General features: G+C 34.0%; 1 protein-coding gene and 1 non-coding gene across 11 annotated transcripts; both read right to left on the bottom strand.

Moving 5' to 3' along the window:
- Nucleotides 1-1,535: 1,535 nt before the first annotated feature.
- On the bottom strand, nucleotides 1,536-23,458 carry LOC125057987 (WD repeat-containing protein 44). Of its 10 annotated transcripts, none has more exons than XM_047661967.1 (21): nucleotides 23,236-23,458; nucleotides 22,636-22,804; nucleotides 22,271-22,389; nucleotides 19,999-20,087; nucleotides 19,109-19,201; nucleotides 17,249-17,392; nucleotides 16,620-16,747; nucleotides 15,942-16,056; nucleotides 15,576-15,683; nucleotides 14,595-14,679; nucleotides 12,701-12,852; nucleotides 11,831-11,969; nucleotides 11,176-11,322; nucleotides 9,549-9,665; nucleotides 8,417-8,470; nucleotides 6,407-6,608; nucleotides 5,605-5,754; nucleotides 4,714-5,097; nucleotides 3,971-4,277; nucleotides 3,196-3,479; nucleotides 1,536-1,801 (listed from the first exon to the last, which is right to left on the bottom strand). In XM_047661967.1, exons 1-21 carry the CDS (start codon nucleotides 23,301-23,303, stop codon nucleotides 1,661-1,663), a joined length of 3,195 nt encoding a protein of 1,064 aa, XP_047517923.1. In that variant the 5' UTR covers nucleotides 23,304-23,458; the 3' UTR covers nucleotides 1,536-1,660. The 10 variants fall into 10 exon arrangements, with proteins under 10 accessions (XP_047517923.1, XP_047517924.1, XP_047517925.1 ...); XM_047661968.1 differs by having other exon boundaries at nucleotides 1,536-1,798; XM_047661969.1 differs by having other exon boundaries at nucleotides 11,831-11,954.
- Nucleotides 21,201-21,284, bottom strand: Trnal-cag. The gene has a single exon. It is a non-coding gene; the product is annotated as a tRNA-Leu (tRNA).
- Nucleotides 23,459-26,461: the final 3,003 nt, after the last annotated feature.

The following is a 26,461-nucleotide window of genomic DNA, read 5'->3' as shown; positions in this document are numbered from 1 at the left end:
ACAAAAATAATAAAATTTGTAATGAAATTTCATATAATGGTTTGCTACTCGTGTCACCCAGAAATTAACCCTCTTAATTATAATTAAATCAGCCTAATTGCACTTTGAACTAAAGTATAGTTTACACTGTGTATCAAATTGTGTTTACGCTATAATGACACGACTACTCAGAAATATTATTAAGGCGAGAATGCAGTGTCTACAATGCATTTTATATTATTTTGCCCCTTTTCTTCACTTCTTAGGAGAACCATCTTGGAGTCAGTAAAGGTATAGACAAATCTGTGCAAATTACGCTCAATTACTTTTTAAGAAGGTTAGTTCGTTAGTTGTTTTAAAAGTTCCTTGAAAGCTCAAAGCTACACCCTAAGTATGTACAAAGTCAAACTGACGTAAAACAGTTCATTTAGGTAGTCAGTATAACTCACGAACGAATAGTTACCATAGTATAATAGAAACAATAAATTTTGTATTAAGAAGCTGAATTTATTGTATGACGTATACGTGACACGCTATCGTTCAGTTAACTACAATAGTTTCGTAAAGTATTCGATTATGTTAGTTTTTGACAACATAACTTAGATTTCCCATACAATTATGCTTCCTTTTGTTTTAAATAAAACACGAATTCGTAAAATACAATAGATAACGATAAAATAGTATAAAAAAATTAAGAAGTCCTCCGATTTATAACAGAACGTAATCACGAACAAAGCAGACTTCGAATAAAATAAGTAACTAACAATTATGGGTTATTAACAGTATTGGGTTAGCTGATGACGACGTGTATCTCGTTCGTATATACTTAATATTAAATTTCTCATGTAAATAAAAAATAATGTTTGTAATGAGAAATAAAGTTCTTTAAACTTTAAACATTAAAACTAACAATTATAGTAAACGAATATTTGACGAACTCAATCAAGATTTTCATACAAAACTCTATCGTTTATATTAAGAAATATTCGATAAGGTACTTAGAAAAGTTAAAAAAAAGTAAAGTAAAGTATTGAGGATGAAGAGAATTCAAGTTTAGTTTTCATATCGCAATAATAATACTAACTTTCATAACTAAACATTTGCAACAAAAAAAATAATTTAAATGTTTTATGAGGAAATCTATTGCTGACACTTTGACTAGTTAGTGCCCCCCGTTTTGTGCTTCCCAATTGTGGGTACTTTCGGAGTCCAGGTATCTCGTCCCCAGAGGAAGCAGGTGCCTTTTGCATACCTCTGATAAAGATTTTACGTCTACTCTTAGGTTTGAGTTTACTCCATGAACTAATATCCGTTATCATTACTCCCGTAAATTGAAATGGCATTTGCTTTGTGTTAATAACAATGCCAAAGAATTAACTTTGACTTTTTTTTAATTGTAGCCTATAGGCTTACAGATGTAAGAAATTCCATGAATGGAAAATATCTTTGGAGATTTGTTCCCGTCCCGAATACAGAGCTTATAAAATACTTCGCGATAGGCGACTCCTATACAATAACAAGCTGGAGATTTTCTTTGAATTGAAAAGGTATTTCTGTTGATTTGTACCGGGCGTAGCGGTGTTAATATGTTTGTATGGTAATTTTAGTCCAAGTCACGTGATCGAATACGTAGATTGGTCACGCTTGCAATGTTTTGTCTAGTCCCATGTAAGTCTAGTAATTAGGCAAGCGCAGACGCGGGTAGTGATGAGTGTTTGGGTTTCGCTTTGTGCACAAATACTTTAATACAGCCATTGAAGTCGGCGCTTACGAGAACATGACCTGTTTGCGATGACGAGACCATACCACCTTCCGGGGCCTTCTGAAAAAAATAAAATGTTTATAGGACTTTATAGGCCTTTTCTTGAGTTTTTAGTTATAGAAAAAAACATTGTACAATATATACGGCAAAATAACCAAAATCGAGTAGGTTCAATGAAATAAATTGGACAAAATAAATGTTTATAGCAAAGAAATATTAAAAATAAAAGTACTATAAGCTACAGTGAATTGAAAGATTTTTAGAAGTTATACTTCTTTTGGCGCGATGGAGAAAAATGATGAGAGTGAATTTTTACGATGCGCGCGCACACAGACACCTAAATTCTACATCGTAAAGTTAGTTCTAGGTGGCATGAAAATCGATAATAAATATGTATGTAGTTGTATATTCTAGTATTTTGATATTTAGAACACGTGTTTCGTAACAGAACAATGTGATTAAATAAATATAATTTCGGTGTTTTTATTAAATCAATTTCAAAATAATAATATACGACGGTGATAGTATTTACTAATAATAATTTATTATTTATTAGTATATCAATATATATCGAATATTAGTGATAAAACTGATTTGACTAAACTGTTTTGAGTGCATTTATAGATTTGAGGTTAATTGTCGGTATGTATAATTTTTAATTATTGCTTCTGTTGATTCCAACTATGTTGTTCCAAAGAAGTATAACTTTTAACGCGTGTACAAGTACAGACACTCTTTTTTGTATACGAATGTCTTTTGCAATGAAACACATATTTATTTAATAATTGACATGAGTCACGAAAGTAAATACATATTACAATATCATATTTTTAGGAGTTTCCTTGTTATATATTTATAATACAGTATAATAGTAATACACAAGTTTCCCTGTTCATTTCGGCGCCGAACAAAAAAACTCTACTGATGATAATTATGTAACATAACAAAATGAAAATTGTTTCTACTAACAAGGTATATTAAACCATTGCTGTGATAGTCAGTGAAAATAGCACCACTTTTGTACAGAATTTGCAACAGCGCAAGAATTTTCAAAAAATAATAAAAATCTATTAAATGTAAATAATAATAATAATAATTCAAATAATTTAAAATGTTTCATTATTTAATTTTTATTTAACTTCTGCTTTAGGGAGCGTTCAAGTATTACGTAACCAATTTATTGTCCTTTTGGAAAACGTTGCGATGCGGGGCGGGGATTAAATTTCGCGTTATTGTTAATTTTTTTTTCGACTTACACCACATACTAAAGAGCCACTAGGTGGTCACGAAACGTTTTACTATAATTGGATACAGTACTGTACTTGGGTACTGAAAAACGTTACGGCGAGTTACATGAGGGGGGGGGGGGGGGCAATAATCTACAAAAATTGCGTTACGTAATACTTGAACGCTCCCTTAGACAATAAATAATAATTATTAAAAAAGACACTTACCACTTCCTCTTTCTCTCCCCGACTCTCATTCAACTTCTCTTCTCTCTCATTGATGGTCCGAATCATATTATCAGGGTTAGGGGCGAATATGGCACACGTGACCACCGCGTTGTGTGCCTTAATTCCCTCCCAGAAGTCATTTCGGTCCCGCCTGACTGACGTGAACTTGGAGTAGTCGTGGCAGGTCTTCCAGATATAGATGCACTGGTTCTCCGACCCGCTGACTATGTATTTTCCGTCGTGCGAAAATGACGCTTTTATTTGGCTTGAGACGTTTACGTAACCTGAAAAAAAGTAACTAACTAAAAAAATCTCTGATAAAAATAGATTAATAATTTAATAGCTACTACAATTACAGGCCGAGTTAGATGTACTTTTTTTTTTGTAATAAACATTTTTGTATGTCTATAAAACATAAAAAAAAAGTATTGGTCTTTAAATATAACTACAAAACGGAATAAATATTAGTTCCAATATTTTTTTTATTTTGTCTTGAAAGTTGCGGAAAATTATGTAAAAAATTGTTTATTTCGAGAAATTAATTTCGTTAAATTAATTAACTATGTTCCATGTTACATCCCACGCCTGATTTTTTAATTAAATATATTTTTTATACAATTTAAAGAATCTACGCTATGAAGATGTATACGTTGCTTAATTCTATTCGACTACATCTATCTCCTATCAATCTAACTGAAATAATTTATTGTATATATATTATTATTATAACTAACGTGTTTGAACTTTGTGGTCCAAATAAAAAACAAAAAAATACCTTTTCCCTTATATTTGCAGGATAAATTCAAATCCCTTAAATCATATAGCCTCACTCTACTATCGTTTGACGTCACCAGGATTTTGTCATCATTGGGCATAGGTTCGATTCCACTGATTTTCCTCCCCGTCGAGTTCTTTCCCCTCGTCGATCGAACATCGATCTGTGTGTGGTATTTCAGTTGATCTGTCGTGTAGAAGATGCATCTGCCGTCATATGTTCCGACGACAGCGAATTTGCCATTCTGACAGAAGTTAGCCGCGGTTATGAGTTTCGTTTTGCCGTCAACTTCATTCCATACAGCGACCTGTATTCGAAAATGTAGAGTGTGAATATGGCGCTACAACCACTAGGTATGGGCCACAAATTTTTACGTTACGTGATTGTTTATCTGAATAGGCTAGTATGTGATCAGTCTTCTGTGCCTGACACACGCGGTCGACTTTAAGGGTCTAAGATAAGCCGTAGGTAACCCTCCTACACGGTCCGAACGAGTGTACAGCCGTGATTTATACGTTTATTATTCAATAAATAATAATAATATTATCATAGCTATACAATTGTATGTAAAGATAATAATCATTAAAAAACTTGTTAAAATAAATATAACCTAAAAAAGTGGTACAAACTTATACATCAATCAAAGCCATCAAAGCTTAAAACCAAATTCAAAAACAGTAAATCAGGAAGTTCTCTTACTTTAAAGTTTTTAATCAAAGCGATAAATATTTAAATATATTCACCTTCTTATCAGGAATATTCCAGAGCCTCAACTTCCCATCCAGACTTCCAGACAGAAAATATCTATCATCCCTGGGATGAAACACGATGGCCGTCACAAAATCTATATGTTGGAAGCAGCAGAGGCACTCCCCCCTCGAAATGTGCCACAATCTGACAGTTTTGTCCATAGAACTGGACAGTATGAAGTAGTTCTTGGACCAGGAGACGTCTAGAAGGTCCGAGTTGTGTCCGGAGTATACGCAGAAGGGGTGGGGGGAGAATGGGGCGCCGGGGCCGAGAGAGGGGACGTGATCGGGAGATGGAGGGGGGGCGAGGGACGCGAGAGATTCTTGGGAGGGGGTGGGTGAGGACTTTTGTTCGGCGTTGTATTTTGTGCGCATATCCTGGAATGTTACATAACTTAGACTGCCACTTGTACTTATATAAATAGGAGGCGAAATTTATATTAGTAGATTTTTCTATAGAGACCTCATTTGACTGTTATTTTTCCTAGTAGAAACTACGATTCGTAAGAAGTTTACGTTATAGAAACCAGATTTTATTTATCTATTATTTAAGCTTGATTAGTATTTAGTACCCTGCCTATACATGATTTCAGTTTATTTTCAGTAAATTTATCAATTAAAACTTAAACATTATGTTCGATTTCGTAGGAATCAATAATTTTGGTTCATGAGATTGGTCTTCTTAAAAAATATCAGTGAACGTAAAACAATATAATGAACACGAATGAAACTAGTCAAACATAGAGAAAAGACTTCGAACGAAATTAATTTAGAAGCAAAAAATGTCACTTATTTTATTAATAGGATAAACCTAAGATTCAAGATTGAAACTCTTCAAAAACCAGCCAAGGTTTATGTTCGTGTTTATGAAGTCCAAAGACCCACCTGGAACATATGGTGTGCGTCCCTAGTGACCCACACCCTCAACAATCGGTCCTGACCAGCGGTGGCTAACAATCGTCCGCACACACTGAACTTGCAACACCACACCGCACCCACGTGACCACCCACGCCCGCCTCCATACTTCCCAGCTCCTTTGAGATATTTCGTTTATCATTACCACTTTGACAATATTTTTTTTTTTTTTTGTAAAAGGACAATTCACACCAATTGACCTAGTCCCATGCTAAGCTGGTGAAGCTTGTGTTATGGATACTAGGCAACGGATATACATACATATGATAGATAGACATATAAATACATATTTAAACAACCAAGACCTAAGCACAAAATCAAATGCTCATCACATCGATGTTTGTCTCACCGGGGATCGAACCCGGGACCCATGGATTCGCAGTCAGGGGTACTAACCACTACACCAATGAGCCGACAAATATATTACAACAATATTAAATTAAAAAAAAATCAGTGGCGCTACAACCTCTTTAGGACTCAGATTTCTGAATCTGTTTCATGATAATTTTTAAATCTAATAGGCAAGTAGGTGATCAGCCTCCAGTGCCTGACACACGCCGTCGACTTTTTGGGTCTAAGACATGTCGGTTTCCTCACGATGTTTTTCTTCACCGTTCGAGCAAATGTTAAATGCGCACATAGAAAGAAAGTTCCATTGGTGCACAGCCGGGGTTCGAGCCTACGACCTCAGGTATGAGAGTCGCACGCTGACATCAACAATATTAAATACACCGAGAAAATAAACAATAATATACTACTACTAAAACATACCTGAACATATCTCACACATCCATCAAAGTCATAAGGTCCCTTATGAGAGTTCGAGGCTTTCAGCTTAATATTATGCTCCCCTCGAACGTCATCTGCAATTTCTGCCACATCTTCTTTATGTCTGGCATGAGACACCTCTTGTGCTAGGGATTTTGCAGCATCCACTGTCTTTTTTACTGTTGTACCGAAGAATCGCTTCAGTCTGTAAATGTACCTATTGCTTTATATGTATAAAACTAAATGTATCAACTGGATCTTTTCGCGTACACAACCTTTATTTATTAAGTTTTGACATATATGGGTTGTTACCTCGTGGAGTTTACGTTTAGATGGGTTTATTTAATTAAAATATGATAATTATGTTAATTAAATCGACAATAATGTGTCTTAATATTGAAGATATGCTCATAACGTCGTGTACTTGGGTAGTCACGTTTAAGAAATCTTGTTTGTACGCAAATCAGACCCATACCAAGTCTCAAGATATGTCAAATAATTTTTCTAACGTTTTGACAACCCTCAAAATAGGATAATTTGTTTTAACAATTTTGTTATCAAAACATGCAAGTTCACCTCAAACAAGAAATGCAAGTTATGTTCACCGCAAAACAAATCAGTTATAAAAACACACACATTATTCTTATATCTATATATATAAAAATGAAACCCGTTTTCCGTTGTCACGACATAACGTGAAAACGGCATGACCGATTTGTCTGATTCTTTTTTTATAATATTCCTTGAAGTACGAGGATGGTTCTTACAGAGAGAAAAATTTAAAAAAAAATTGAGTGAAAAAGTCTAAAAACAACACTTCTATATTCCCATACAAAATATTCGTAATAATATTTAAAGGCAATTTGAACTTTATTACCATATCATAAAGTTCAAGTGTTAGTGGAGAGGTGCCGGGAAGGTAAATTTTTAATTTTTGACATAATGTATTTGTTGTATTATCAACTTTCTTTTTTTATGTTACTAGCTAGACCGATGTCCCGAATAGCAAAATAATTAGTATTAAAAAAAAATAAAGAATCGACTGTTAGGCGGTACGATGTTCGCCAGGCTAGCTAGTTTAAAATAAAATAAGGATAAGTTACTTTATCTTTAAAAAAATTGCCAAAAACAAGAATCTATAAAACATTTATATAAAACTAATTTTTTTTTGTCATTTTTATAGATAAGTGGTTAGTCTTCAAGTCAGACGATACAACAATTTCGTTGTAAAACACACTGTAAGACGCGGACATCGTTTTTTTTACAATTGACGAACCGATGTCATAATTATTGTTTCGCCGGAATGATAGGCGCTTCTATTTACGCAATAGTTTGAAATATTTATTATTTCGGATTCGCATAAGCATGTTTGTTATGCATTGGCTTTTTAATAAAATCGATGGACCGTTTTTTGAATTTATGACTAAATGTTAGTTATAATCAAATGAAGCATTCTCGAAAAGCAAAACTTCTATAACTTGTAAACGCTACCATATTTGTCCGTGTCTTAAAAAAAATGGGAAACGTCACGGGACGCCTGGCAGACGTGAAACATCGACATTATTTTGTAAAAGTAATATGCAGAAAAGAACAGATTGTGATAGGAACTAAATATGTCATTATAGACGACTATTTATTGAATAAACATTTATTTTCATTAAATACAAAAATTTACGAATTTATTTCAAATCGTGACTACTTAATTCGTTTAATACACACACCGTACACACTACTGCATATATATATACCATCATATAGTGTGGCGACGCGTCGCCACGGTATGCGTCGCCACGCCAGAAATCGGTTTTACGTGCGGCTATAGATGTTTCACATCAAAATTTAACAGCGCCTCTGGTGGCAAAATCCATCCATCTTCTAACATTTGACGCTGACTAATACGGTAACGTCATAAATGACTTTCTTCGTAATACTAAAATGATTTTAAATCGAATAAGGCCAATTAAGTCGTAAAATGTTCGACAGCAAACAGCAAGCAAGTTTAAAAACTATCACCTGATATTAATGTTGTCGTGCGAGTGACACTTCACTAGTTCAGCGCGAATCACACTGAATATTCAACATTATATTAGAACTAAGAATGACTTTGCAACGTTCGTTCTACGTTCAATTTCATTCACTATTGTATTCTCATTCATTCGTAAATCTCTTTTGGTGAAACAGCTTTTGGGTTTCCAAATAATTCAATATATATATTTAAGGCCCTCCAAAGTGAGTCAACTTATTTTAAAGCGAGGCATGTAAAAACTAGTTTGTACCATATTTGGAACATGATTGTTGATAGGCTTAAACTTTGGCTTGACATTATTCCAAATACTAACTCGTATCAATTTAAAATTGTAGATTTTTCTATAAAATCACATGTGATTGCATTTTTTAAAATAAAAATAGACAGTTTCGGTTTTGTTTAATAATGCACAATATGGGATAAATCTAATATCGTCACTGTAGAATGATAACCTCGTATGTCAAATATTGGTTGTTTGTAAAGTAGGTTTACGATCGAGATGTTTACGTGATAACGTCTTATTGGTGATATAAGTTTTTGGGAAGTAAGGAATTAATGAAGATAACAATTTTTTCAAATTTTAAATTACATCTATCGTTTTATTCACACTTTTGATGATAAATTTCGGGTGTAAAATGACAAGTTTACTTATTCGACTATGATATACATTTTTCTTCATACATTCACGGAATGACTGGCAGCGCTCGAGATGAGACGGGAGAACGGTCCCTCTCTCTCTCGTTATACCTGCGATCGCGCTCGTGAGGTTTTGGTGTGACACAAGTTTCTGAACATGTCACCCGACTAAAACGATTTTAAAGACGTTATCACGTCAAAAACCTTTTAATTTATTATTATTTAGACTCTTATGTGATTTAACTGGTATAATCATGAAGTAATTATTATTATACCATTTATTTATTATTTTTACTATCTAAAACTATGGACAAAAACACATAATAATATTTTAACGAACATTGACGAAATAAAACATTTTTTTCGTTTCCTGTAATGTTTGGTTCTCTAGACATACGTGGTTATCATTCTACAGCGACGATATGTAGATTTGAAGATAATATATGAAAATTGGTAAATAAAGATAATATAAATAATACATACTTGTCAGTTTTCCGTTTGATGGCCGTCGTTTGTCGGTCAGCGGACTCCCTCTTCGCCTCTTTTGTCTCATCTTCTACGCCACCAGCGCAGACACTTTCACTTTCTTCATCTGTCTCTCTGAAAAAATAATAAATATTTTAGAATATACACAGGATGCAGCTTTTTCATCTTTCTCTCTTGTATTTTATTGACATAACTTTTAGACATAGAAAACACTTGTTTAACGGATTTGAAGTTATGTTTTAGTATAAATTTACAATTATTTTACATAATTTTAAATTTAACCGACGTTTCGGATTACCTTGAGATTTTAATTTGGATCCAATAATATCCAAATTAAAATATCAAGGTAAACAATTCGCGAAAATAGGACACCGTGAGCCGTTTCTGCCAAAACACTCCATCTTTTAGTTGATACCAACTCCGGGGAAACAAATACAGATAAGGCAACTTTCTCTGCAGCTGTGATACTTTTTGACATTCAACACCTTTTGTCTTCAGTCACCGTGACCACGCACGCTGTAAAGCACGCGAAACGTCGGTTAAATTTAAAATTATGTAAAATAATTGTAAAATTATAATAAAACAAATTCAAGTCCTAATATTAATATGATAAATCTTCGTACGCAAAATTGGTCCACTACATAAGTTACACCAATCGGCACCTAATATTCAAATTTATTTATCTACTATAATTATACATGAAAATGTAAAGATGGCTAAGCTACATAGCACATTTAATACAAACATGGCAACAATTTTGAGTCTAAATTTTTTGGTTAGTTGATTGTTTGAAAGCTACTCTGATAAACACAATTTTATACAAGCAAAAAGCGAACATTGAACTGCTACAAATGTTAAAAAGACGGTTTTACTAAACAACGGATGAGACGAATTGTACACAATTTACGATGAAAATAAATCAAAACTAAAATGTATATCCGACAATTACAATATTTTAAAATTAGCTACAATTTAAAGCCCAGTAAATTATCAGAAATTTTGTGTTCATTGATACTTCAATATTTAATTTGTATAAATTAAACAACAATTTATTAAAAGAAAACTTCTGATAATGCTCCGTGCTCTGCTGTAAGCTCGCACTGAAAGTGTCTTTTCAATATTAAATTTCTTCATCATATTTTTATACAATGTTATAAATATAAAATAATTGCCAAATCGTACAAAATTATACAATTTCGAAGTTTATTTAACTCTTTTATATACCATGGTTGAGGTTTATTCAATTGCATGTGTAAGATAAGGGAGCGTTCAAGTATTACGTAACGCGTTTGGGGGGGGGGGTCTTTTTGTAAAACGTTACGATGCGGGGCGGGGATTGAATTACGCGTTATTGTTAATATTATTTTCGACTTACACCACATAATAATAACTAATGAGACACAAGGTGGTCACGAAACGTTTTACTATACTTGAGTACAGTACTGTACTAGGGTACTGAAAAACGTTACGGCGAGATACATGGGGGGGGGGTCAATAATCTCCAAAAATTGCGTTACGTAATACTTGAACGCTCCCTAAGGACAAACATGTATGTAAGATATAAAAAGACATCTTTCACTGCATTTGACCAGCCCACACAAGGCCCAATAATCTAAATGTTAACCTATTATCGATGGAGAAGCTAGACTCGGTCAGATGTAGGGGCGCGGAAGGCGATCTTCGCAAGACCCCAGTACTGTAAACCGACCAGCGTTTCCACACACTCATTGGCCGTCTCTTCAATTGGACGAGGGGACTGCTTGACCGACTACTTTAGGTTTTAATCAAAAGTTATTTTAAATTGTAAAAAATGTAAAAAAAAAATATTTTCATAATAGTTGATAGACAACTCTATAAATGATAAATTTACTGAAATAATCGTAAAATGAGAAAACGTTTAGTCCTCTTATTCTGGTGGTAACTAGTATTTGTACCTTAGAAATAAAATCAGTCAGTGCACATGCAGATAAAATATTAAGTGCATAATTTATGAATCACTTGGTACTAAATATTAGTTTTAGTTAGTTTACTTAGTTAGTACTTTAGTATAGTATTAATATTTAACACAACACTATTATTGGAAATGATATTTTGTGATCCAACAGTGTCATGAAGTTAGCAGGAAATCTTTTAAAGTTCTTCTTAAGCCAATTGTGTTATTTACAATGCAGATGCTCTATTAGTGTTAGAAATCGTTAAAAATCCACTACCAGATCAATTATATATAACATAATTCATATATAAAGCATATCATGGGTATTTTACACCCGATAACATACCTGTTGTGTTCGTCATCGTTAGTCCGTCCTATGTACTCTGAAGTTAGTCGCATGATGTGAAGACTTAGGGGATTGATGCATTGAGGCAACTTGTGTTCGGCGACGCTTAGCGGCATGCGTTCTCCTAGAACAGGACACACTTTGGGTCTGTGATACCCGTCTACTAATTTCGTGTTACGCTAAAAGCACTTAATTAACCACAGAAGGTACAATCGACTCTAGATAATTTATCATACATAAATTTGTATCCATAGATATTTTTTTCGGTTTCTTAATAAATAGAGGATAAATTAAATCAATGTAAATAAATAAATAAATCCCCTGGTCAATGAAGATGAAGGAATAGTATCTTGCTCGCCAAAGTGCGATAATTTGAAGCCCGACCTTCCCTACCTTCTATAATTAAAACATCATACCTCACACATCATTTGTTTACATAAATAAGATATGAGGTTGAAAGCATGAAGAAGAATGGCCATTTCCAATCACATTGAGTGAGGCAAGAAAATTCTAGAAATTCTACGCCTCGAAATTCTATTCGAAATTGTAATTGGACTGTGGACAATGACAATGGACTTTCTTTCTATGTGCGCATTTAACATTTGCTCAAACGTTGAAGGAAAACATCGTGAGGAAACCGACATGTCTTAAACCCAAAAAGTCGACGGCGTGTGTCAGGCACTGGAGGCTGATCACCTACTTGCCTATTAGACTTAAAAATGCTCATGAAACGGATTCAAAAATCTGAGGCCAAGACCTAAAGAGGTTGCAGCGCCACTGATTTATTTATTTTACATGTGTGTGTATTTTTTTCGTATTTAAGCACACGTTGCTTTAAGAACTTTAATAATACTATACTAATAAACATACCAGTATCAAGATTAAGCACAGTGACCTGCTCCAGTATCTCTATATCCGAGAGCTGCCTTCCGGAGACGCATCTTGCCCTGAGACCCTCTCCCTCGCCTTCCGCAGGCGAATCGCCCGCTGAGCGACGACGAGCGCGCGACGTTTCCGAACGTCTGCAATGTTTTGTCCCTTTTACTCATTTGCAAACTTTCACAAGAGATATAAGGACACAAGGGTAAAAGAATCGTGGGATTTGAGGTCGCTAACTGTAGCGATGAATTGTTTTTTTTTTTATGTTACAGGAGGCAGACGGGCAGGAGGCTCACCTGATGTTAAGTGATACCGCCGCCCATGGACACTCGCACTGCCAGAAGGCTCGCAAGCGCGCTGCCGGCCTTTTAAGAATATCTTGAAGGACCCTAAGTCGAACAGTTGTCTACAACACTGTTACGTCATTATACAGTAGAACCTCGATAAGATAAAGTCCAAGGGAAACACAAAATATTTTATGTTATAGAGGTTTTAAGTTATCAAGGTTCTATGTTAGGTAAAGGTTAATATAGAGGTATGTACATGTTTCTATGTACCCTTGCTCCCATTTTTACTTGAATGCATCAGAAGGATGGAAAATTAAATATGTAATCATATTTATTCACATTACTTACATTACATAAAAATAAAACAACAACTAAAGGTTTAGTCTACTTAAAAAAAATCTGTGATTTTCTTTTGTTTTAAAAAATTCACTGTTTCTAAATCGATTTGATTTTCAATGACAAATAGAGAGGAGAATACATTAACACATTAACTTATGATGCAAGTAAGTCGTTGTCACAAAGCTAACCGCCGCAAAGCTTTGAAGAATTTAGATAAAGCAAACAATAGGAATTGTATTGTTTACGTTAACAATACATTAGTAAACACGTGCAAGCAATAAATACCGAAACCATTTGTTTTGACACTCTTTCAAAATGACTCATTCACAAACAATTTTATGTTATAGAGGTTGTGGAAACATTTCTTTTAGTTACTGAGGGCCTATACAGAGATTATTTATTTAAGTTATAGAGGTTGCGTATTTTAAGTTATAGAGGTTTTGGGCTCTGATGGGAAGGGAACATAGTATTTTTTGAAGTAACAGAGGTTTTTATGTTACCGAGGTTTACGTTATCGAGGTTCTACTGTAGTTCGAAAGTAATCAAAATGATAACTTTAATAGTGTGAGTTCCAACACACTATATAGTGCGTCAGGCACATTTTTCGGTAGTATTTTTTTGGAAATTAATTACTGTTTCTCCAGGAATCGAATCAGGACCTCTACTAAGCCATAAAGTGAGGGACTTCAAATAATAGTTTATACACAATATCTTTTCATGCAGTTAACAATTCTGGTATCGCCAACTTAGTTTTTCCAAATATACGCCTCAAACTGGGTGGAGTCACAAGGTTTATTTTATATATAACTAGCCGTTTCCCGCCCGTTTCGCTGGGCGAATTAAAATAGGAAATAAATAAAATTTTATGTTTAATTATTATAATTTTTTTTATATTTTTATTATTCTTCTTTTTAACTTCCCGCTAAGAAAATGAAAATTTTCGAAAATCGAGTTTTTAACAGATGTTGACGTTTTGAGGTTCTAGGAAGCCTCCCCGAATGTTTCCGCGGTGAAGTCCGTATGTATAAATTTTCATAAAAGTAAAACAGCAATAAAAATGAAGGAACGTTGGAATTTAAAAAATAAATAGCCATACACCTAGGAAAAATTTCGCATCGAATGGCAGTAGTTTCATGTCGATACGATCAGTGGTTTAGGCGTGAAGGAGCCTCAAACGAAGACCATTTTTCTTATATATATATATATATATATATATATATATATATATATATATATATATATATATAGGTAATAGTTACCTGCCATTGGACCCTAAACTAGAAGTCAGCGGCCGTCCTTCGCTGTGCGTACGCGACGTACGACACTCGTTCTCGCCACGTGCACCTAGAATTTTATATTTTATTTATTAACACTTCTTTGCAATAAGAGCACAAATACCATTAGAGAACTTAGGGATGCAAGGAAAAATTTTAAGCCGCAAGAAATGTAACATAACTAAGTAAAATTAATATAAAATTATACATGACCTAAATAAATAAATTAATACTATAATTATTAGCATCATGCAAAAATATTTCTTTGATCTACAGACATCCTAGGGAGCGTTCAAGTATTACGTAACGAGTTTTTTTCCTTTTGTAAAACGTTACGATGCGGGGCGGGGATTGAATTACGCGTTACTGTTAATATTATTTTCGACTTACACAACATAATAGTAACTAAAGAGTCACTAGGTAGTCACGCAACGTTTTACTATACTCGAGTAGAGTACTGTACTTGGGTACTGAAAAACGTTACGACGAGTTACATGGGGGGGGGGGTCAATAATCTCCAAAAATTGCGTTACGTAATACTTGAACGCTCCCCTAGCCAATTCAAAAATTATGTTAATTAATCACATAATAATAAAAAAAAATGCCAAATCGCATAACAATATTATTAATTGTTTGTGACAAATCAGCTGAAAAGGCAGGCAAGGTATATTGAACGATTAATATAAAATACCATAACTTTTTTTAATTATAAAAAGTATGTTATTAAGTAAATGTAAAACATTTAGATTTTTGTTTTACTGTGTTTTTTCTTTCTAATACTAACAGAAAAGATTTGATTGTTTGTTTTATTACTCCAAAAACTACCGGACTAATTCGAAAATTTATTTCACTATTAGAATCCTACACGATTATTAATGAACATAGGCTATATAATACATAATATAAAGTAAATGTCCAGCCGTGCGAAGCAACTTAATAGTAATAATAATAATTCCCAGAAATTACCATTAACAGCTAAGGCATCTTTTGTATGCGGTGCTACAGTTGCAACATTAGGCCGTACAGGGGGTGCAGCCGGGGAAGACCACATCTCTGGTAGAGACATATCACTTGCTGTAATATAATTCTTCATGTTATTTAATTAAATATGAAACTGGGTTTTCATTATATATCGTAATGATTTAAAATATTTTCTTGTATAAATGAGTAATACTTAAATAAGCTTTTTTATCGAATAAGAAAAGTGTTACACTTACTTGCCTAGCAAGAAAAAATAATTAGGAATCATACAGAAATATATACTTAATGAAAAAAAAACTAAAATTATGTTATTTAATATTTTAAAATAACACACTTTTCAAAGAAACATACCATATTTGGAATGTGAGAGTTCTAATGAGTCCTGGAACTCTCTGGTCAGTGATTCGATTGTGCTGGCGGGACTCGGTAAAGCCATACATTGATTCGGTGGAATGGGTTGTGCGGCCTATAATAAAAAAAATACTTTAATTTTAGAAAAAAAAAGTTTACCGGATAAAATTAAAAATAAATTGAAGTTCGCGAACTCATGTTTTATTACATTTTATTCTTGTTTGTTTTACAATTTAAAACTTAATTAAGTTATCCATGTAAAATATATATGAAATACAGGAAAACACAATAATTATCCTACATTTCGTTTGCACTATTAATTAGCGATTTCTTTAAAATTGTAGGTACTTTTACTGTGTCTGGAGCAAATAACTGTAAATGACATTGTCTTTTGCTTAGACATTTAAATAATCCTCTTTATTAGATATAAATGCAAAAATATAACGATATAGTATATTTTAATACAGTTGCTCAAACAGTGGCGTATTGCACTAGCTATAGCGTTCGGGATGTGGGCTACTCGGACATACTCGACCTTTTCCGAACTCGTGCGTTCTCTTTCCCAACTGTCAAAATAATGTCAATTAAAAAGAAAAAACAACCACGAAGTTTTTACTAAATAAATTAAATCCCTGCAATACGCCACTTTTTGAGCAACTCTATTAAAAAAGGACATACCTCAACCCTCAACGTATCAAGATGTGGCTTATCCCGCCTCACGTATCGTAATTCATCCGTGTCAGTAGTACACACGCTGAGATTATCACCCTCGGTAGTTGACAGCGATTGAGATCCGTGGAGTTTGTCTGTAATTATTGTGTGTTGGGAGACATTCTAGGTAAGGTACAGTGGGTCATTAGGATTAGTATTGTCAGAGTCGAGATTTAGGCCGAACGCCTATATAAAATAAATAAATAAAAAAAAATCAAAATCCATCACTTTTTTTAAATACGTTCGCGGTAAGAATTAGGACCATATTCTAATTCCTATCTCAAATCACAATGTCGTCTTGAGCGCTGTCAAATATGCCAAAAGTCATATATATTATATAATATATATAATATATATGACTTTATTGAGTTATTTTTATATGATGATGTTTATTGAGTTATTTTTTTTATAAATAAAGAACTGGAAGCTGATGTTAAGTGTCACCGCAATTCATGGACACTCCCATCACCAGAAAGCTCTCGAGTGCGTTGCCGGCCTTTTAGGAGTCGAAACGCTTTTTGTGTGATCCTAAGTCGTATTGGTTTACATATTTATTGAAAAGTAGTAGGCAAGCTGAACCTTCAAGTGTAACTTACTGCGCTTTTTCTTCCGAGGGGGCGCTACAGGGGCTGGAAGACAAGAGGTGTGACAGACAGCCACAACGGCTGACGAACCCCGGTTATGCTTGAGGCTGTTCGCCTTCGTACTCGCTATCACATCCGGCTCGGCCATCGCCAGCACTTTAATAGAAAATTTATTATTTAAATAACCTCCAACAACAATCGAGCTCTATGTGTCTGAAAACTAAACGACCTTAAAAACGGCACCCAAGAATCTTGATCACGTCAGTTGTAACAAATAAAACAGGTCCATTCGTTAGGAGATACGATGCGTCAAACATACATGACACCACTCCTTTTGCAGCGGCTAACAATCACAGATATGAAACTTCCTTAACATATATACTAGAATTGTCTTTTATTGACCTTTACACATTTAAAGAAAAAACTTTTTAACCGGATTATTATTTCCCCGGAGTTGGTATCGACTAACTAAAACTAACGAAATAAATACAGATTAAGCAACTTTTTCTACAGCTGTGATACTTTTTGACATCCAACACCTTTTGTCTTCAGTCACCGTGACCATGCACGCTGTAAAGCACGCGAAACGTCGGATAAATTTAAAATTATGTTAAATAATTGTAAATTTATAATAATACATAACTTTAATCCGGTTAAAAAATTTTTTTCTTTAACTATATACTAGACTTTTCGCTCACGAGAGTTGCGAATCACTCGAAACAATTTTTTTATAGAAGCAAACGCGCATAAAGCTCACCTGATGTTAATGATACGTCATACGCCGCACATGGACACTCTATGCCAGAGGGCTCGGGAATGCGTTGCCGTCCTTTTAAGAATTGGTACGCTGTTATCTTGAAGGACCCTAAGTCGAATTCGTTCGGAAATAGTTCAGTGGGCAGTTGGTTCCACATAGTGTTTGGACGCGACTTAATAATAATAAATTCTCGTGTATCTTCGTTACATAATTATTTGTGTACACACGTAAATAAAAGACAATATAAATGAACACACAGAAGAGTAAATAACAAATACCGAATTGTACGCTTTGAGATTTTCAAGATACTTGAAAGAGCTTTTGGTCGAAATCTGTAAAACTAGAATTGAATTGACCCAAGCGACGAAAAATTCTATAATTAATCGTGGCGCTTATGTCCTTTCATAACCATTCTTACTTATCTATTGCGCATTCGTTTCAAATATTTTTATATTTAGTCGTAATTAACTAACGAACTATGATAAAACCTCAAAGTCAACATCACATTCATTTTGAATCATATTATTACTGTTACGAGAGATTATTATGAAGACACAAGATTGCGCCTTTTCCGCTAATAAACCACCCTTTTGAAAGACACTCTTCTTAAAGCCACAGCCACCATCGGAATGCTTGGCGTTGACATATCAAACGACGTTCCACTTGACCGTATTCAACGAAGAGCTCGGTGATACCTTGGTGTTGCATCACAAGTTAAACTGGTCACACTGCTTCTTCTACCGCATTTACCATGGAGAGTGTTCAGAGAAGTTGTTAGCCTTAAATACCGAGCTGATTTTCATCATCGGACGTCGAGGCAGAATACGAAATTCCACCCGTGTCACCTCGACGTACGTCGTTCCACAACTGGAACCAGCTGCCCACTGAAGTATTTCCAAACCAATTCGACTTAGGGTCTTTCAATTCTTAAAAGGCTGGCAACGCATTCGCGAGTCAGAGATCGAGAGTCCTTTTGCGGCGGTATCACTTAACATCAGGTGAGCCTCCTGCCCGTTTGCCCTTGTTCATTCAATATTTTACTTTTCTTTAACCTGAACCTGCTGATAATAGCGTAGGAAAATTATGTTAAAATAATTGGTATCTTAGAAACGTACCGTTTTGCGTCCGATCCGTAGCAAGTGGATCGTCAGATGTTGAGGGTTCCCTTGACGAGGCAGTCGGGGCTGGATTATTCTCTCGTATATTTGCTGGAAGAATTGTTTAAATATGGTACTTAGGACGTAGCTTTGTGTGGCATTTGGCAAATTTATTTCTGTTCCACATTTTATACGATAAATTTAATTATCAGTGTTTGCCTACCAATACGAAGGAGGCAGGTATTGGGCTGGAAGCAAACATAGGTATACAATATACATGCGGTTACAATAATTAAATCTCATTCAAAGATCTAATGGTATAGCATAAAAGGATTATTATAGAGATTACATATATACATATAGAAGAGACAAACAGAAGCGACGGTAGAGGAGAGTTAATATGACGTTTAAGCATTACATCAAAATGATCTATCACAAAATACACCTGAATACAGAGCAATAAAGACCTAAGAATTCACAAATAAAACTTGTTAACTATGAACTTGGTAGAGTAGAGTCATTAGTTATTGGTTCACCCGGTTGACCCAGTCTTATCTACCATTTTTAAGAACACATCTAAGACAGTCCTCTGCTTTTCTGACGGCGGTACCACTCAACATTAGCCTAGGGAGCGTTCAAGTATTATGTAACGCAATTTTTGGAGATTATTGACCTCCCCCCCCCATGTATCTCGCCGTAACGTTTTTCAGTACCCTAGTACAGTACTGTAATCAAGTATAGTAAAACGTTTCGTGACCACCTTGTGTCTCTTTAGTTACTTTTATGTGGTGTAAGTCGAAAATAATATTAACAATAACGCGTTACGTAATACTTGAACGCTCCCTTAGTCAGTGAGGCCCGTGTTCTATAAAAAACCTTAAGAGGCGTTTATCAAACAAATAACTTACGATGTGATTCAGCTGCTCCGCTTAGTATCCTGCCGATCCTTCCCAATGACGTCATACTTTGCAAGCTCATCGTATCGTGGGATATAATTCTGAAATGGTAAGTATTAAAGAGATATTTGTTTTAACACACTACAGCTAATGATTTCTACGCCATCAGGCGGATAAGTGCTGCGTACTACAGCGCCTTAAAAATAGCAACAGCAGAAGCCTAAAGGATTGATAGGCTTAATTCATATGTTAAGACTTGCCATACAATTAACTATGACATAAAAATAGATGAAAATATATAGTTCTTAAGTAAAATTACAAGCTTCTATAGAAAATAGGTTGCGAACGAAATGTTTGATTATTATTGTTACTTAATTTATTTGATAGCAGTGCGCTATCTAAGACAAATCTTCGTATTCTGTTAACATCAAATTCACTTACAAACTCACCTCACACGAAATATATTTTAATTACACTTAAAAGCAAAAATACCTCTTTGAACTGGGTGAAGTTAACAATATTATTTCTTGTCATCGGCGAATTACAGACTAGTTATTGTATAATACTTGTTTTAAATATCGCGTGCATTGTTCGTCCCACTTTAATATTACTAATCGTTTTGTGGTCTTGCAAGTGAATTTAATATTTTAGTTTTACAGTATTCTGATCCTCATTATTTTTGCAAAATTTCGATCATAGCTGTCGGCGATAAGGCATATAGCATATAAAACTAAGGCCTTGAGTACGCATCCTGACATACTAATAATATTATCAAGCACTCACGAAATTATCAGTATAAAAACTGCGTCCGTTTTACATTAAATCTACATCATATAAAATAATTATAGTAACGATTTATATACTTTTATTATATAATAGTCGAAGTACGCTCTTTAAACGAACGCAATTCTGTGGGTTTTAAATCTAAAAGCGTTGCAATAAACTTGAAAAAACTATACCGAACTAGGCTGAATTATCGTAAAAAAAAAGAAGTTATACTTACAATTCTGACATAAGACTGTATTACAACTATTATAATAATAAATTATATAACCCTTATGATAACTAGTCTAAAATATGTAACAGTGTCACACTGCAAACTGTCTATTGTAGTTATCAGTCAATAATTAATAAAATATACCACTTTTAACGTAAAAGATTTGTATATTTAAATGTAAAATTAAACTACTATATCCGTAATGCAATAAAAAGTCTGTCAGAAGTGGGATTCGAACCCACGCCCACAGAAGTGGACTGCGACCTGAACGCAGCGCCTTAGACCGCTCGGCCATCCTGACTATACAAATTTCATTGAAAATCGGGAACTGTAACGGTTGTTAAGAATATTGTTTTTTATAAAATACAAGTTTGAAATACAAGATATAATGGATTTTAATATGGACTAAACTTAAAAAAGCCGTGGTATGAGGGTTGCAATCAGATTCTTTGCAGAATGCTGACGCGAACCCAAGTTTCCCCCAGGAATGGGGGAACCCCAAGTTTCCCCAAGAGTTGGAGGGGATTAATGATTGAGGCTAAAGTAGCGAGTCCCACATTCTGTGCTGAATATATTCCCATCGAAAAAAATAGTGGAAAAAAGCATATTATTTATTCTTTCTTATTTTATATAACAGCAACTATTTCAATTAAAAACAGTTTATAAATTACACGATACTTTTATGAGAATTTCTACTTTTATCAAGTAACATAAAATTATATTTGTTTACTAGTTAGAGTATATTTATTATTTTGAGAAGTAACATACACATATAAGTTAAACCTGACCATATACTAACTACAACAAAACAATTTTATTACACTGAAATATATAACATGAACAGGCTGGTGATAGTATAATTTTTGTACTTGTAGATTATATTCAGCTTAGAAGTTTTCTACTTTACATATCTTACAGTCAGGAATTTAAATAAAAAACTATATTAACTTTGAATTAATTAAAATTATTTGAAAATCAAATAAAGTATTGCAGCTATAGATTAGATTAGTATGTCAACTTTCAAATATAATATCAAATTAAAGTAGAGTTCAAAGAAGCAAATTGAGAAATATAAAAATCTACAAAAATGTGTATATGTTGTATTTGTTTAATAAGTGTGTCTATGCTAATCTAAACTATTTGGTGTTTGTTCAATATCTTTGATATTGTTAGATAATTACTTCTCCTTTTTAATTGTGGACCTGAGAGGTGTCTTGTAATCATTTAGTTAAGATTTTTAAACAAATAAAAGGCATAATTACAATATAAATATGTGCTTTATCTTACTTGAATGGATGTTCCAATGCATATGTATGTTCTGATGCTTGAGGTACCTCTGGCTCATCCTCTTCCTCAGTTTGCATACACCTGCGAAGCTCTTGGAACCTACGTCTGCCTTGCACCACCTTCAAATATTTATATTCAATTCAGGAGGTATGCTTAAATTTTGAATCTAGAAAAACTAAATAAAGTGTTTTAAATATTATCAACATAATTAGTTTTTTTTAAGTTATATTGTACAGAGTAATCAGATTTTATTAGAGAATAATGTAAATTACCACTTCCAATATATCTACATTAATACACTAACAGTTTATATATATTCAATATATATATAGTGTAAAATAAATTTTAAAAAATATTGTTCTTACATGTTTAACTGTAGACCTTTCGTCAACAGGTGTTTCTTTAGTAGCTGGGCTGGTGGTACAAACAGCCGGCACAACCTGCACTTCTTCAGCTTTTAAAATTGATGGTTTCTCTTTGTCTGCACTGCTAGAATTGTCGGTAACACTAATACTTTTACATAGCGATGATCTTCTGAAATAAAATTTTAAAAACAGTGTAATACAAAATTAGATAATAACAATCAATTTTATATTAAGGATGCATTTATGGTGGATTTTCTTACTTTTTAACAAAGTAGTTTAAAATAGTGGTTTTATACATTATTAAAAGGAGGACTGCTTAACACAGTCATAGCACCTTTCAAAATGAATTTACCATCCAATAAATTATCCTTTTGACCTATTAACAGACCAGTTTCAATAATTATATGTTTGTTTTGAACGTAATTATGGTTTGAATGTGTGCAAGGACGTTCAAGGCAGGTGTAACATCTGTTAGCAAGACCAAATGTTACCTTGTCAAACATCATAAAAAACTTTTATAAAAACACATATTTTACAGAGGCAGTTTTAGCCTAAAGACCGATAAAAAGGGAAATAGTATGTAAACATTTGTTTTCTTACTTTGAACCTCTTGCGGGCGTGAAGTCTTCCGCATCATAGAACTCTTCAGAATCACTGCTATCACCCATTGTAAGGTCTTCACATCAAAGGATATTTCAACGATTACGTTATTTACTTGAAATCATTGTTTAAAATATTAATAATTGATGATTTTTTAGGAATTTTAAATGTTTATTATCCCATAAGATTTCATACCATTCCCAAAAAAATAAAAATATTTAAACAATGACAATTGACATGTGAAATTTTAAAATTACCACCATAGATAAAAAATTATATATCTAATTGAAAATACACGCGATGAAATAAAGGTCATACGTTATTCTAGGTATATTTATGTTAATAAATAATTGAATAATTCATATATTTCTTTTTTAATTCTAAGTAATCCAAAGAAAAGTTATTCCTATAACAAACTTTATTTTATTTTACGCATTTTATAATTTATTTAGTGATTATTGGTCCATTTTTAGTGGGTGCGTTGCCGGTTTGAGGTAGGATTCCACTCTAACTATGAAGAGTTGGAGGTCATATCTATCGAAGACCCCATCGGGCTCGTACGGTGTTGAAACGAAACAGGAGGGCTCAATCCAAACAAGAAATATAGATTTGTTTTTTGGGTTAAACTTATGTTACATTTAACCCTACAAAGACTCAGGTTTGGTCGTTGTCTACCAAGAAAGATTATTATTATAGAAGAGACATGTTTGGATGGCCGGAATATAAGGTGACGATTGTGCTGTCATTTGCGTAGCAATGGATGTTGTCGATGTTCAACAGTTCATTGATATGCAGTAAAAACAGGGTGGGGGAGAGAACACAACCTTGCGGAACGCCTGCATTGATGGGATTTAAGCACGCTCTGTCAACTAGGACTTTAATGCTACGGCCTACAAGAAAATTAGACAGCCATCGAGCAAACAGTATGAGGGTAGTTTCAACAGAAGTGCCCAATGCCAAACTCTATTGAAGGCTTTAGCTATATTCAATGCTTCTCCCTTACTTTCCACAGCTTCGGCCCACTTATGAGTCAGATAGGCAAGAAAATCACCAACCGAGTGTCTTCGGCGATAGCTATAATAAGCTGGTGCTCCTCTAGATATCGCAAGAGTGATTATTTCATTATTATCAATTAGCTTGGACTCCATTAGCTTGGAAAATAAAGAAGAGAATGCGAAAGGTCTGTAGCTGAATGGGTCCGAGAGGTCGGCATTTTTGGGAATGGGGTGAATATAGGCACTCTTCCATGAGCTTGGAACTACATGCAAGGAGTACGACAGTCGAAAGAGCCGTGTGAGCACCGGAGTCAATTCAGAAGCACATGTCATGAGGCCGTCAGGGCCACTCTACGTGTGGGAGAATGTCTCCCACACGTAGATATAAGTCCCACTATAAGGCCTTATGCCTTCCGCACACACGTTTGTTCGAATCGACCTTTAGGCAAAAATAGCAGCATGCTATAAATAATAACACGCAAAAACCGCAGATATTTGCTAACAATGAAGGCGTGTTAGTGATAAGAAATAAATTATTTATCCAAACTAGTTTAAGAAAAACATTTTTGATAAGGATATTTATTCCGAATAAAGTATAAGCTATTTTCATTTATTTTATTTGAAATGCGTGGTTAGCATCCGACTCAGGCTTGAATTTTTCTTCCAACGTTCCAGTTTTTAAAGAATGTCTTCTTTATCTGAATTCACCTCAATTACACATCACGCAAGGCTAGTTAGCAATGCTTTATTTAATGCTTACCATTCACAAACAAATCTCACCTTCCTCGGACAAGCATAGAAGCTGCCAAAACCGCAGAGCAGGCGAAAAACAATAAACGACAAAAATATACTTCAACTTTGTTTTTGTTCCCTTTGGAGTATAGACACTTGAACCGTGGGCCTTGAACTAATTAAAGATTTAAAAGTAAGCACCTGGTAGACAGTATCGATGGAGCTTACCTGGCCCAATCGGAATACAGCGAGGAAATTCTACCAGCATTAAAGGTACAATGTCACAGGGACCAAACTTTGTAGGTTTATATTAGTATTTAATTCTGTAAATCTTTATTTATCCATTTTTAATTGTTTAATACTATTATTATATATTTATACTATGTAAAGACTTTGGGAAAGATTATTGTAAAAACTTTATTATCTAAATATTTTTGTCGTGTAATATAATTTCGTAATTAAGATATCCCATATATTTTGATAAAATATAACAGCACATAAATTTACTTATTCCTATTGATAAATTAAATGGGCGACAGAAATATGTTTTATAATATCTATATTAAATCGAGAAAAAAATATGATGAAAGTTAACTGTTATTACTTATATTAAAAATATATTACTTATTTTTTGCCTTGTTGCCGTTACAAGGCAAAAAAGCGTAATTTCTAGTTGTGTTTGAAAAATATTATTAGTCTAAATTATAAAATCAAAGTGAATATGAAAATGTAATTAACTAGATATTTAAACAGTAACAAATGAGAAATGTATAGACCTAATGGTGCCGTATTGACCCAGTGACTTCAATGTGCAACTCTCATCCCTGAGAACGTAGGTTCGAATCCCTGCTGCGGACCAATGAACTTTCTGTTCATGTGTGCATTCAACACGGGGTTGTAAGGTACGGTATACCTTAGACTTAAAAAGTCGATGGCGTGTTCTGATTCTGCACTGAATCTCCACAGAAGTGTGATCACTTCAAGAATAAAACAATAATTGATCACGAAACAGATACAGAAATCTGACCTTGAAGGTTGTAGCGCCACTGGTTTTATTTATACCCTTCATTGTAAGCAGTAATGGCCTCGCCGTTTCAACGTACTACTCTCGACATTGCGATCGTGCGTTCAAGTCCCCATTGAGCACCAATAGTTCTTCTATTCGCGCGCTACTACGCTACTTCGCGCCGTAGACGTACTCATACTGACGTAGAAGGAAGATATCGTGAGGAAACTTTCTTAGATAATTAAAAAATAAAATAAAATATGTTTATTATGGAACATAAGATACATGTATCACTTATTCCACGTCATTAAATTTGAATTTGTAGGCATCCCTACTCATCGGCAAAGAAGACAGAGGATGTAGGCCGAGAGAAAAAGCCGGCGTAAAAAACTCTCGGTACTCTTTTAAAACAGCAAATCATCAAACAACACGTATTTAAAACAAATATCGCAAATTAATTAGAAGTAGCCTGTCTAGCACTAGTCCCAGGCCC

The sequence above is a fragment of the Pieris napi genome, chromosome 17 (genome assembly GCF_905475465.1).
Source record: "Pieris napi chromosome 17, ilPieNapi1.2, whole genome shotgun sequence".
In the NCBI taxonomy this organism is placed as follows: Eukaryota; Metazoa; Arthropoda; class Insecta; order Lepidoptera; family Pieridae; genus Pieris; species Pieris napi.
The sequence above is the reverse complement of the archived record's forward strand: the minus strand, read 5'-3'. Positions and strand labels throughout refer to the sequence as shown.

Coding starts and splice junctions, on each gene's coding strand:
- LOC125057987 (XM_047661967.1), bottom strand. CDS start 23,303: ATGGGTGATAGCAGTGATTCTGAAGAGTTCTATGATGCGGAAGACTTC. Junction 19,202..19,998: donor CGGAGCAGCTGAATCACATC/GTAAGTTATTTG, acceptor CAATTCTTCCAG/CAAATATACGAGAGAATAAT. Junction 5,098..5,604: donor ACGCACACCATATGTTCCAG/GTGGGTCTTTGG, acceptor GTAACATTCCAG/GATATGCGCACAAAATACAA.